The sequence below is a fragment of the Mycteria americana genome, chromosome 11 (assembly GCF_035582795.1).
Source record: "Mycteria americana isolate JAX WOST 10 ecotype Jacksonville Zoo and Gardens chromosome 11, USCA_MyAme_1.0, whole genome shotgun sequence".
Classification (NCBI taxonomy): domain Eukaryota; kingdom Metazoa; phylum Chordata; class Aves; order Ciconiiformes; family Ciconiidae; genus Mycteria; species Mycteria americana.
Window position 1 is genome coordinate 24,898,407 of NC_134375.1, and position 13,047 is coordinate 24,911,453.

At 38.8% G+C, this 13,047-nt stretch overlaps 1 protein-coding gene across 7 annotated transcripts in view; it reads left to right on the forward strand.

The window, feature by feature from the left end:
• ERC2 (ELKS/RAB6-interacting/CAST family member 2) overlaps positions 1-13,047 on the forward strand; it is a 534,065-nt gene that overhangs the window by 181,646 nt on the left and 339,372 nt on the right. For all 7 annotated transcript variants that reach the window (XR_012777475.1, XR_012777476.1, XR_012777477.1 and 4 more), the window contains exon 7: positions 2,285-2,452. Coding sequence is in view for 3 of the 7 variants with exons in the window: in XM_075514174.1 (XP_075370289.1) it covers positions 2,285-2,452 (168 nt within the window). In the remaining 4 variants the exon portion in view is untranslated. The remainder of the gene's footprint in view (positions 1-2,284; positions 2,453-13,047) is intronic.

Sequence of the window (13,047 nt, forward strand, 5' to 3'; positions counted from 1 at the left end):
TGCACGTAAGGTGCAACTCTTGCAGTACTGATGGTTAAACCCAAACATACTCTGTTGCTTTCATGAATTGAGATGTCTACTATTTTATTACAAAAATACCTTTTATTACAAAAGTATTAAGAGTAGTATTTATGTGATGGATAATTCTTTCGCTGGCATTAGTGAATTAAGTTCCTCCCTGCAGCATATTTTAGGTTAGGCAAAGAAATTGGTAAATATTTTAAACTGGAGAGATACATTCCAATTCGGTTTAATTTCTGGGGTTTTTTTCCCTTTTACGATTCTTCATTTGTTTATTCAACTTAGCCCACCCTTCCATACACTTTTTTAAACGTCCTTGTAGGAATAGTGTTACTTGCTCTTTCCATTTCAGTGAAATGTGTAATTTTTCATTTTGCTAATTATCAAGGTTAGCAAAGATTACATGCATCATATTTTGAAGCCCCTGCATTCTACAGTCAGTATCTTTATATTCTTGAATTATTACAGTATTGATTCCTAATTGTTTTGTTCTTCTCTACTATATAAAAAGCTACACCATTAAAACTTGCAGAACTTCATTTTCCAGTTTTTGCGTGCAATTTCACCTTATGGTTTCATCTCCACTTCACCATCGCATCATTGTACGACCACTGAAGTATTTGCTTTATTCCATTCCATTATTATATTTTAATTTAAGGAAACTGTGACAAGATCTCTTACTTTGAATACCTTTTTGAAAGTTCTTGAGAGCCAATAGTCCGAGTAGTATATTAGAAGTTCTCAAAGATTGTACCAGTGAGCATCTTGACAGCGACTGCTTCCTCTCCTCTTCGCAGTGCGAGGAGTGACACCTTTTCCATTCGCAGTCATGCCTTACCTTGTGGTAATTACTCTAGGCAGTGCTTATGTGGAAAGGTATTACTAAAAAAGGTACTAGGAATCTGAAGCTGTGAAGTGGGATTGTTAAATCTACTTGAAAAAAGTTGCTTTCTTGTCTAGCTCTTTGCTTCTTCCCCTATTTTGAGATTTTGTGTGAGTTTCCGCCTGGATCCATGTGTATATGCCTACTGCGCTGGCCACGTCTGCCTTTCCACATTGCGCGTACTTTCCTCTTTCTTGATCTTACTCCCCAAAGAGCCAGTTCCCTCCTCCTCCGTTTCCTTGAACCGGTACCCTGTCTTTTAGATTTTCCTTTTTCTCGCCACTTTGTTCCTTGCTTCACCAAATGTTTTTCTCTTTTTTGATGATAATATTTATGCTGCTGTCCTTGAAGGTGGCTGCTGCTTCCCCCCGCCCCCCCGGAGGAGAGTCAGCTATTTTTCCTCCTTATTTCCAAATGCTTTTATGTGTACCCAAGCTTTTAATTGTAATTAGCAGTAGAGCTGCTTATAGAAACAACTGTATACAAAGAGTAACCAGTATCAAGTGATCTACGGATTTTTTGCAGACCACTGGCAAGTATTTGCCTGACCATAATTTACGAACTGTTTGAATTGCATTAAGAGAACAAAAAATTGCATGCTTGAGCATTTATACAGCAAGAAATGAGAAAATCAAGGCCACGTACATCATCTGGGCTGTTAGAATGCTTTTAATTTTTTTCTTTTTGTTTTTGATTTTTTTTTAGGGTTTCTAAAGGAAAAAAGCAGTTATGTAACGCAGAGCAATTTGGCGAGGTTCTTTATTGAGACATTTCTGCTTAGGAAAAATCCTTGGAATAGCCCTTATTTTGGTTGACAGGGATTTGTGCTCGCTACACAAAAGTACAGCAAGGCCCATTTGCTAAGAGGCTTATGCGATAATCGCTGAAGAAAAGTGAAGAACCTTATCGTTTCCCTGTTTGCTGTGTCTTTGTTAAATAATGCTGTTTCTAGATTACTGATCCGTGCCCAAACCGGTGTAGTGACTGTAGTATCTGATTGCTCACTTCATGGCTTTACCAGGCAAATTAAATACAGGATACAGAATACTGTTTTCAATGAGTTATATATTTAATAAGTCAAGATGATTTTTTTTGAGTCCTTTATGCATATGTCAAGTTAGGACTGTTTTAGTGCTATTTCATGTTTTGTCTATTCTACTTTTTCTGTTCATGCTTTGGTGCTAAAAGTGCTTTCATTTTTTATTACATTTTAACAAGTAAAAGAACCTCTTAGTCCAAGATAAAGCTGGAAAATCTACATAGAAAAGAAATAAAACATTTCTTAAGTGACATTAAAAAAAAGGGTATTAGGAAAAAAATAAATAAAATATGCTAATGATCTTTACTAAAACCTAAATACATTTGATTTACTTGTTGTAGGTTGATGCCTTGCGGTTACGATTGGAAGAAAAGGAAACCTTTCTCAATAAAAAAACAAAACAACTTCAAGACCTCACAGAAGAGAAAGGAACCCTGGCTGGAGAGATTCGAGATATGAAAGACATGTTGGAAGTAAAAGAAAGAAAAATTAATGTCCTTCAAAAAAAGGTAAGATCACTGATGAAAGGATATGTTGTAAAACTTTTGAGGCACATTTAAAGGAAATATATTTATTTCTTATAGCATATTAATATATTAAAAAATGCAAGGAGTAAGTCTGTAATAGTCAAGTAGTTCTCTAATATAAAATCTGTGTTACTGTTTTCCATGGGATCATTTCTATAGTATTATATCTTAATTATATTATATCACAAAAATAGTAGGTGCTGCCGTTCCACAAAAGTATTGGAGTTAAATGAAAGTCCTAAAAATTGTGACAAAACTTCTTACTCCTCGACATGAGGCATTCCGTTATCCTTACTACCACTGATTACTACTCTTTCCAAACAATGTAAATAAAACGTGTGGGACTGCTAAAAGATCAGGATACTGGTTTTTTTCTTTAAAGACTTTTTTTGGGGGGGAGGAGGGGAGCGGGGAGGGAACCTAAATTAAGTTAGTTATCTGCTTTTCCTGTGAGCTAAAGACATTAAGAAGGGAGGCTCTCTCTGAACAGCCTTATTAGTCTTATTTCTAATTTTCCACAAATTTAGCTAACTGCATTTACTCTCTTTGGGAAGTTGGATTTAATCATTACAGTTTCCACGTAGAGTGTTTCTTCACGATATCTTTTTTCTCACACTCACAAAACTATTTATGCTAGCAGGTATGTTCTCTGTGTGTCGTGTGTATTGCTCTTTATCGTATATAGATGGACTCGTGAGCATACAGATAAATGGAGAAAGAGTTCCTGGCATCAAATACACTTTACTATTACTTCTTCCCTGCATTTACAGCCACTCAAAGAATGTCTACTCCTTACTCTATTATTATTATGTAGGTAGTTCACGTTACTGTGGTTTTCCTCCAGGATTCATATAGGGTTCACATGGTCTAGCTGTTCTTTTGTCTGCAACTGGTTAAACACGGTCTTTAAAGAGCCAAGTCCTTATTTTCCAGAGTTTGAGGAGCCTGCTTTTTCAGGCCCAGGCAATAAGGCCTATCCAGACTGGAATATAGGTACTCATCCACTTTCATCTTATTTCTGAATATTTGCCTTGTTAGCAATGCTGATGATGTAAAGATAGCACACTGCAAGCCTTTTATCCTGTGCTGAAAGCTAATTAGTTTTGGACATCACTTGAGGTTTTTGAAGAAAAGAATGCATCTTTTCTTACGGTTTGTATTCTGAAAAACCCCCAACAACGCAACAGTTTGCAGTTGGTCTTGTATTTAGATCTTGAGGAAATGGATCAGTAGGAGGAATGTGGATTCAGTGGTCAAAATTGTGTGATGGATATGACTTCTCACAGAGCTGTCAGCACTATCTGTCATGGCTGTGTGCTCAGAAATATGCAACACAGTGTGTTTTTCTGGTTTTAATACATCACGGCTCTTTTATCAGGGCTTGCAGATGGTCTTGCCTCTCTTGCACCTGCTTCTTAATGAAACAATCCCTCTCAAATGGCGCTCGCTCTCTTCACTAAATCAGAGAGTCAGCACATGTTATAGCCGTGTAAGCTCAGGTATACAATGTGATAAATAAATCATGCTAACTACGAGGTGCAAAGTCGGAGTTAGTACTAAATTGATTCTTTAAAACTGGAAGTAGCACCTGAATATTTCTGAGGTTTTTATTCTGATAAATATGCTTCAGCAGGGGACTTCTGATGTTCAGTTTTTTTCTGCTATGGGCTAAATAGTGGCTTTACTTAGAGAAGAATGGATTATGATGATTACTTTAAAAAAAAAGAGAGAAAAATAGTCATTTACATCATGTAAAAGTTATGCGTAGATTTGCTTCTCTGAAGCATTTTTAATACCCACATTATCTTGATATGTAGATGTTAGCATGCCCAAAAATGCTAATATCAGATCATCATTACACCGTTATTTTCTTTATAGGAAAATAATATCATATTTGGCAAATATGTTTTTAAAATGACCCTTAGGTCACATTTTCAGCTTTGGATCATTATTTCACTTGTGCCGTGCTTCCGATATGTTTCGAGGTAAATTCACTCACAGATAATTTGACTAGAGAAAAAATATCTCACAGATATTCACTCACAGATAATTTGACTAGAGAAAAGATATTGATTGAAATATCATCCTGCTCTAGTTACTCCTGCTATCTAAATAAAGCTGGGATATGATACTATAAAGGATGCTTTCACTGTTTACTTTTGATGTGTCTGGTGTACAATTCTGAAGTAGAGAATTCTGTATGTCACCAATGGAAATCCAGGCTTTTAAATTCATCTGGAAAAAAAAGAATAATCTACTTGTCTAGTTAACCCAAGTGTTCAACTTCATTTTGGCAGTGCTTATTAGATCAAGGCTCCTCATGGTTAGCCTCCTTGAGCATCCCAGCATCCTTGGCAGCAGACGCAGTCTCATCTCTGGACCACGATACTTGTGTGTAGAAGGGAAGATGTTCAGTGTCTGTCTCCTTTTTTTCAAGCAGCTTTCCTGGCCTTAGTGGCATTTTGTTCTAGATAATTTTATCCTCACCACATGAAGTTATGTGTCCCAGGACATTCATACCTCATAGGGTCTTTATGTTCTGTCAAAGGCAAAGGGAGCACAGCTCCTTTTTGGCCATAGGCAGATTGTTCATTCGGTCATGTGTTATTTCAGAAATACGTTGGACTCTGTATAGTAGTAATTCCTAGCGCTGTAGTATTCTTATTGTAATATTTTTGAACAGTCACTTTTCAGGGATTTTCAGATAGTCTAGTAGCGGATGCTGTGCTTTAAGAAAAAGACTGTCTGATGTACCTCTTTCCAGTTTTGAACTGTAATATTATAATGCTTGTCTTCATTTTATTTTTTCTGTGCAGGGCCAAATTTTCTATCTGTGCATTTTTATTTACTTTTGATATGAGGACTTGTGAATAACCAGTTATTTTAGTGCCTTCATTTGTTGATGCAAGATGGATGGCTACATCTCTCTCCACTGAGCCTGAAGTGCTTCACTCAGCCTAAAATAATATTTGTTTTAATGGTTGTATTCAAGTAATTGAAGAAGGAAGAATTTGTATATAGTGCTTAAAAATATTTCTGTCAATAATAACCTGAAACTGAGTAGGAAGGAATACGTAACTTGGAAGGATGCAATTTCTAATTCTATATTCTTTCTCTTGTGTACATTACTGTTATGTGCCATGTTGAAAAATACAAAGGAGACCAAAGCAAAACCAGAAAAGCTCCCTTTCAAAGTCGGAGCTGTTTCTTCTCGTTTCTGGATAGCTGTTATACTTGGAGGATGGGACAGGTTCTGTTGAGAACTCCCTACCAAAGGTGTGGAAGAAACAGAAACACTGGCAACAAAACAACTGTGGCGAGTCCCACAGGATGGCATAGGAACGCATACAAGGCAACGTGCTGCGGAAAAGAGTAATGGGCTAGATAATGAGCTAATGATGCATTGTCCTTCCATGCAGTGGTTTTGGTGTAATTTTTGACCAAATTGAAAAACCGCTACGCTATTCAGTATAATTTGCGGGCTTAAGGGAGGCCCAGCACTGCAACAGCATGCATTCAGAGGATTTGGATCAAGGTAGATTGGCATGGAGTAATAATAAACTTATGTCAATGTCAGAGGTGCAATATTACTTAATATTTCTTTCTTTTAGAATCTTTGGCACCACTGTTCCATTTTAGTGCCAGTAAAGTTGGGTATGCTGTTTTAATAGCCTTGTTTAACCTGGCAAAGCTAGTCTTACACCTCATATCTGTCAGTTTAGCATGCAGAGGGGCAGACCTCAGAAATCTTTATGTATTTCTTACCAGAACGTGCAAGTTCTATGAATATGGCCGAGTTGTAGGCTGAAGAGCAGAAGTGCTGAACTTGATAATTCTTTCGTGTCCCTTTTTGCTCCCAAATTTTCACTTTCATACGGTGGCTATACCTGGTGTGTTTTGTCCTCTAGGAATCTGTAGGTATTTTACAAGACCAATTATATACTCTGAAGTATGAGTCTCGGTGTTGAAAACAGTAGCTGTTGAGACAAGAACAGCGTGGAGGATGTAGACCTGGATCGTATTAGGACGACAGCTTGTGGAAATTCTTTTGCGGGGGCTATTATAAAAGAACACCACGTAAAGGGGGCTAATATAATATTCTACTTTGACTTGCAACATAACTTTTCATGTAAAATGTTACAATTTCCATCTTTAATAGTTTAAGCTTTGTGATTGATGAAGTGCTACATGACTGAGGGCCCTAACCTACCAGCTAATTAGCATTTGTAGGAAATGTCATAAAGTCTTAGCTCTCATGTAATAATTGGAATCTGTACTTGGAGTGGCTGGACTGTGCACACCAGGTGATATTGTCCAGTTCGCGTTAAATTAAAATGTATTGTACAATTAATTGTATGCATTACTGTTAGCTGTCTTCCAAAAAAGAGGACGTTTACATACGGTCAGATTAGGAGCATGCCAGCGTAAACACGAGTCCTACTCTTGTGCTTAGAAATTTTCATCGCTGTCATTGCTTGATGCAGGAATTGTGGCTGAGAACACCACTGAAATTGAAACTTCTGAATCCAGAATGGTCCAGGAAGACCTAAGAGACCAATTACTTTCATTTGATCTTAACAAGTAGAAAGTGCAAGCACATTGCTGATAAAGATGCCTTTGATTTTTGTTTTCATGGTTTAATCAGTTGGGAGCATGCTTTCATAATCCCGTAAAGGGGTCATGATGGCATGATGAAGGACATTATTAATGTCGTCAAATTCTATCAGAACACTGTAAATAGACTGTTATGTGAACTGGGGTTTTGCAATTACCAAATCAGAGTTCTGTTGTATTTCTGGAGTAAGACAACAAATTCTGAACTAATAAGCTGTTCTGTAAAACAGACCAATGTTCTGACTGCGGATTACCAGTGGTGTTAAAAAAAAATTAGGGAGTCATTCTGGTGTAACATGAAAGTTTTGATGTTTCAAAGCTGCGATGGTGGCTATTCACTTGTGTACTACGTTAAGAAATGTTTCTTCTAATAATATATGCCCACTTTAAGGATACAGGGTTCAGTGTACTGAGTATTAGAAATTTGTACTTTGTTGGTTTAGAAAATTGTATTTCGTTGGTGTTGTGGTTTCATCTGGGACAGAGTTAGTTTTCTTCCCACTAGCTGGTGTAGTGCTGTGTTTTGGGTTTCGTAGGAGAAGAACGCTGATCCCACGCTGACGTTTTGGCTGTCGCCGAGCAGTGCTCACACTGGTCAAGGACTTTCCAGCTTCCCGTGCTCTGCCGGGCGCACAAGGAGCTGGGAGGGGGCACGGCCAGGACAGCTGACCCCAGCTGCCCAAGGGCTATTCCAGACCATATGGCCTCATGCGCAGTATAGAAACGGGGGGAGTTGGCCGGGGGCAGCGATCGCTGCTCGGGGACGGGCTGGGTGTTGGTCAGCGGGTGGTGAGCCATTGCATCACTTGTTTTTTTGTTTGTTTTTCCCCTGCGTTTTGTTCCTCTCTCTCTCTCTCTCTCTCTCTCTCTCGTTGTTTTCCTTTTCATTACAATTTTTATTATTATTATTATTATTATTATTTTATTTCAATTATAAAACTGTTCTTCTCTCAGCCCACAATTCTTACTTTTGCTCTTCAGATTCTCCCCCATCCCACCGGGGAGGGGTGGGGGGGTGAGCGAGGGGCTGGGTGGTGCTTAGTGGCCGACTGGGGCTAAACCACGACAGTTGGCTTCTTATGCTTGCAGCTTTGCCAAATCACGTTATGTTATTCAGATAAGGCAGTCTGAAAGTGAGATTGAACTAAATATAGCCAATTGTTCAGCCAGGGTCGTGGTGTTATTGATCCCAATACGCTGTCAAAAACAATGGATCCTCAATGATTCTGCACAATAAAATGCAGCCTTGGGACCCTTAAACTTAGCCTTGATGTGTACCACATGCAATCTGAAAAATACAGAAAAAACTCAAGCCTAACCAGTGCAGGTGTTTGGATGCTCTCGGCCTTTACACCGAGACACTGAGAACAATGTCATTAGGATCAGAGGCAGTGATCATCTTCACTTTCCTTTAGCTTCTTTAATTTCCCATTCTTTGTAACACACTGCACTTTAAGTTTTTACGGGTTATAAAAGGTAACTGGAAATATGTGACTTAATATAGCTTCACTTAGTGAAGCCAACCTGAATGATCATCCAGCCTAAAACCATAGCTATGAGTTTAGGTAAGTCCTTGCACCTTAAAATCCATGATCATTATAAAGTTTTCCAGTCTGTGATTGAATCTACTGTCTTTTCCAATGAATTTGCTACCCACTGAAGCTAGAAGCCCAGCATTTTATTGCTCCCCCCCACTCCTGATGACCTGCTTGCTACTGCTGCTTTTGTTCAAGTCTACACTTCAAAAGGAGAATAGTTGGATCACGTGCTTCTGCTTACTGACCTATTTGAAAGTAAGCACTTGTCTTTATAGGAGAAAATCACTGAATTCCTCAAATGAAGTTTCATGAGATTACGAAATCTAAAACTGTTTTGTCTCATGCCAGTTCTGTAAACATGGTTTATTTTTGAATATCAGGTATATTGTAAATAATGGACCCTCAAGTAAGTGAAGAAATATTGACTGCACCTGGTCTTGGTGTTAAAGGTTTTTGGAGATCTGCTCATAATAATCATGTCTAAGCAGGTCTCCTCTTTATCAATGGCAGGTGACAAATTAGTGAAATGGCTGGAGATGTTTGGTACCAGGTGTTTGGAAGAACTCAGACGTGTCACTAGGTTTCAGTATGAGTAGCTGAAACTGGGAGCATGTCTTACTTTACAGTAATTATTGCCCCAGTATGAGGGGGAAGTATCTATTCTTTGCGATGGCCTTCACTTGGCAGAAAATATTACAAGAAGCAACGTTTATGCAGTTTTTCAAGAAACGGGGTCAAACTAGTCTGGTTCATGTACCAGTAATATACATCTCCGAACAGGTACTAAAGGAGCCTGTTTGTTTACGGGGTTGAAAATCCCAGTCCTAAAATCCTAAAAGTTATAAATAATAATTTGGCTGCCTTTGTATGCCACCTATGGAAAACTGAGCATTTTGGATATATCTTTTAATTCATTTGGAAGCTATAGGGTAAGAGATTGTTAGTGAAAGTGAAAAAAGTACTAGTTATTTGAAGAAATAGGCTGAAATAAGAAATAAGTGCTTTGAAAAGATGCTGTCATGTATTTATGTTTGTGTAGGTTTTAGCACAGTAGTATGATACTATTACTGCCTACATTATTAACTAATACATTATTAACTTTCTAAATGTAGTTCTATATGCAGAAAGGAGGCAATCAGTTGTAAGATCTAAAATATGATGTAGGACAATATATAAATGAGAGATTAAAAAAAGATGACTTTTTGGGAAATAGTAAATGTCTATGTATAGATGACATGTATCTAGAATTTGAAAGATAAACCCTTAAGTGTAAATAGTGTAAGTTATTCTAGATCAAGCTATGCTAGCTAGTTTTGAGAGGGTTCTTCACACGCAGCTCAAATGAAGAGAAGCGAATAGTTCAAGACTCAGGTCAGACGTAGCATATGCAAGTGCCCTTAGGAACAGTACGCCGTTTGCAAAGTAGGGCTGAGCTCACCGAGATACTGACCCGAGGGGCTCGTACCGCTGGTGTGATGCCAGTGCTGTTGGCGAGGACGGAAGCTGCCATTCGGCTCTGCAGTGTCAATACTAGTTAACAAAGTTATCTTTAAATAAGATCCTAAGTTTTATTCATGCCGAGAAAGCAGCCAACTCGCGTGCTGGGAATTTTAAGCTGTGTGAAGAGCAATATTTTCTTTTCAATAGAGTTGGAGGAAATTTCTTTAGAAGTGTGAAAGACCGAAATTATGTATAGCGTGACTGGGCAAAAAGCAAGTAGAAGCTGTCTTATTTGGGAGGTGCCGAAGAACACAAAGGAATTATTTAGGGAAATGGATGACTACTTATATATCTGAAAAAGAATGAGGGAGAATTGGAATTGCATAAGAGAAGAAATACAGTTTTCTGTGAAATAGTCTTCCAAGAAATGTAGTAGAAATCTGCTGATTGGAATTCAAAATGATAAGGTAGAGTGCTATAAATGTAATTGAGAATAATTTTACATTAGAGAGGTATCCTGCTGTCATGGCTTTGTTTTGAATTTTCAGCTGCTGACTGAGAGGAGAGTGTGTATCATGCGATTCACTGCTCCTGGAACCGCATCTTTGAGTGGCAGCCTGACTACTCCCTAGCTGCCTCAACATGCCAGATTCGGCTGGTTTTATACCTGCCAGCCGTTTACCATTGAGTCCTTGACAACAGTGACAGAAAATCAGATCCTTCAAAAAGTAGCCCATGGAACAAAGTTTTGCTCAAACCCAAAGTTTTGCACAAACATGCTAATCTTTTTCCTGAAAGCTCTTTCAAGCTCCACGCTCCAGGTGACTGATTTGTGGTAGGGAGGAAGGATGCTGCGTGTCGTGGTTTAACCCCAGCCGGCAGCTCAGCCCCCCCAGCCGCTCGCTCACTCCCCCCGCAGCGGGACGGGGGAGAGAATTGAAAGGGTAAAAGGGAGAAAACTCGTGGGCTGAGATGAAGACAGTTTCATAGGGAAAGCAAAAGCTGCGCACGCAAGCAAAGCAAAGCAAGGCATTCCTTCACTGCTTCCCATTGCAGGCAGGTGCTCAGCCATCTCCAGGACAGCAGGGCTCCAGCACGCGTAACGGTGACTTGGGAAGACAAACGCCATCGCTCCCAACGTCCCCCCTTCCTTCTTCCCCCGTTTCTATACTGCGCATGAGGCCATATGGTCTGGAATAGCCCTTTGGCCAGCTGGGGTCAGCTGTCCTGGCCGTGCCCCCTCCCAGCTCCTTGTGCGCCCGGCAGAGCACGGGAAGCTGGAAAGTCCTTGACCAATGTGAGCACTGCTCAGCAACAGCCAAAACGTCAGCGTGGGATCAGCGTTCTTCTCCTACGAAACCCAAAACACAGCACTGTACCAGCTACTAGGAAGAAAATTAGCTCTATCCCAGCCGAACCCAGCACACTGGGTAGCTTCTCACTTTTTCTGACTGACACCGGCATTGAAAAGGGGGATTCAGAGGAACACGCTGCAGCTGCCTGTCTGAATCAGCAGCCATCTCTCTGGGTATGTTGTGACTGAGTAGAGGAAGTACTCTCTGCTCCAAAATTTAGACCCACTGGATTAGATTACCATTTTAGACATATTCTGCAGTAGAATAAATGCATGTATGTTAAAAGCATAGCTCTAGCTTCAGAATATGTAAGGTGGCAAGCTGGGAATATGTTGCCAAGTAATACTTTAACTAAAGCAACAGTTGTTTTATTCTGCGTATCATGTTTTGTTACACGGCATAACTGTGATTACACCAATATTGGTAGAGATGTTTAACTCGTATCTTTTTTCTTTGGGATACATAAATTGTCACCTTCAGCGTAATCCTTTGTGAAGCTGGGAACCGTGCATCCCGTCAGGCTAGTATATTTGGAGATGTTATATATACTTCTTACTGCTACCTGCATAGCAGGAGCAACTGTCAATGCTGCTAGTTTGGGGAGATTTTTGTTAATGGTAGAAGTATTTCAAAGCTGTAATTACTTCCTGCTCAGGTACAGTGAAGATGTTACTTACAAAATTGAGCAAACAAAGTATTTGGATATTATTTATTTGTTTTCATTTGAACTAATGCACCATCCATACTGGAATTTGGTGTATTAAAACTAAGTCTCAGACACAGTTCAAAGTTTACTAACATTGCTTATATGCAAAGTATAATGATAAATTTTGAATCTAAATAAACGGTCTGTATGATTCTGTATCATGGTTATAGTACACTGTTTCAAATGTGTTGCTACCAAGTTTTTATTAATGATCCTTATTCCCTTTTAGCATATTTTAGCTAAAAATGGCTAGAAAATTACGAATCAGAGTTTTATGAAATGCTTCCTGGGAACATAAGTTCGTCAGCTTGTTAATTATATGCAGTAAAATCCACAAGAAGACAATTTTAAATCTTGAGTGATTCAGAAATGGTACATTTTATGTATGATTTTGAGCCTCTTTTGACTGAGAGATTTATGTTTTGCATAGTCTGATGCATGAAATATTTAGCAATGTAGTGGTTGAATAACTTGTTAATGTGATAAACCGTCCTGACCTTTTCCTCAGGTAAGGATAAGAAATAAGAAAGGAGATCCCCTTGCCCTTGTTCCTCTCCTTGCTAGGATAGGCTGTTATAGTTGATCCGCAACTTGACCTAATGTATATCGAAGTTTGTTACATCTGGAAATAAAAAGAAACATTTCCTAATAAATATAAAAAGTAGACTTATACATTAGCAGTTGGTTTTTACCAATTTTGTAGTATATTAAATTTCTCCTCTTTTGTTGGCATAGAATCAAACACCTTAATTTCTGCGTTGCTAGAGCTCCTTGATGTTGGCAGTCATGCTTTCCTGGTGGTATTCCATTGCTGTCCGTCTGACTGAGCAGTCTGTGACTAGAGACTCTAATACCTTAGTAAATTGGATATTTTATCACTTTTGGAAAAGCATCACCCCTCACCTTTGAGTGGAGCTCTTATTG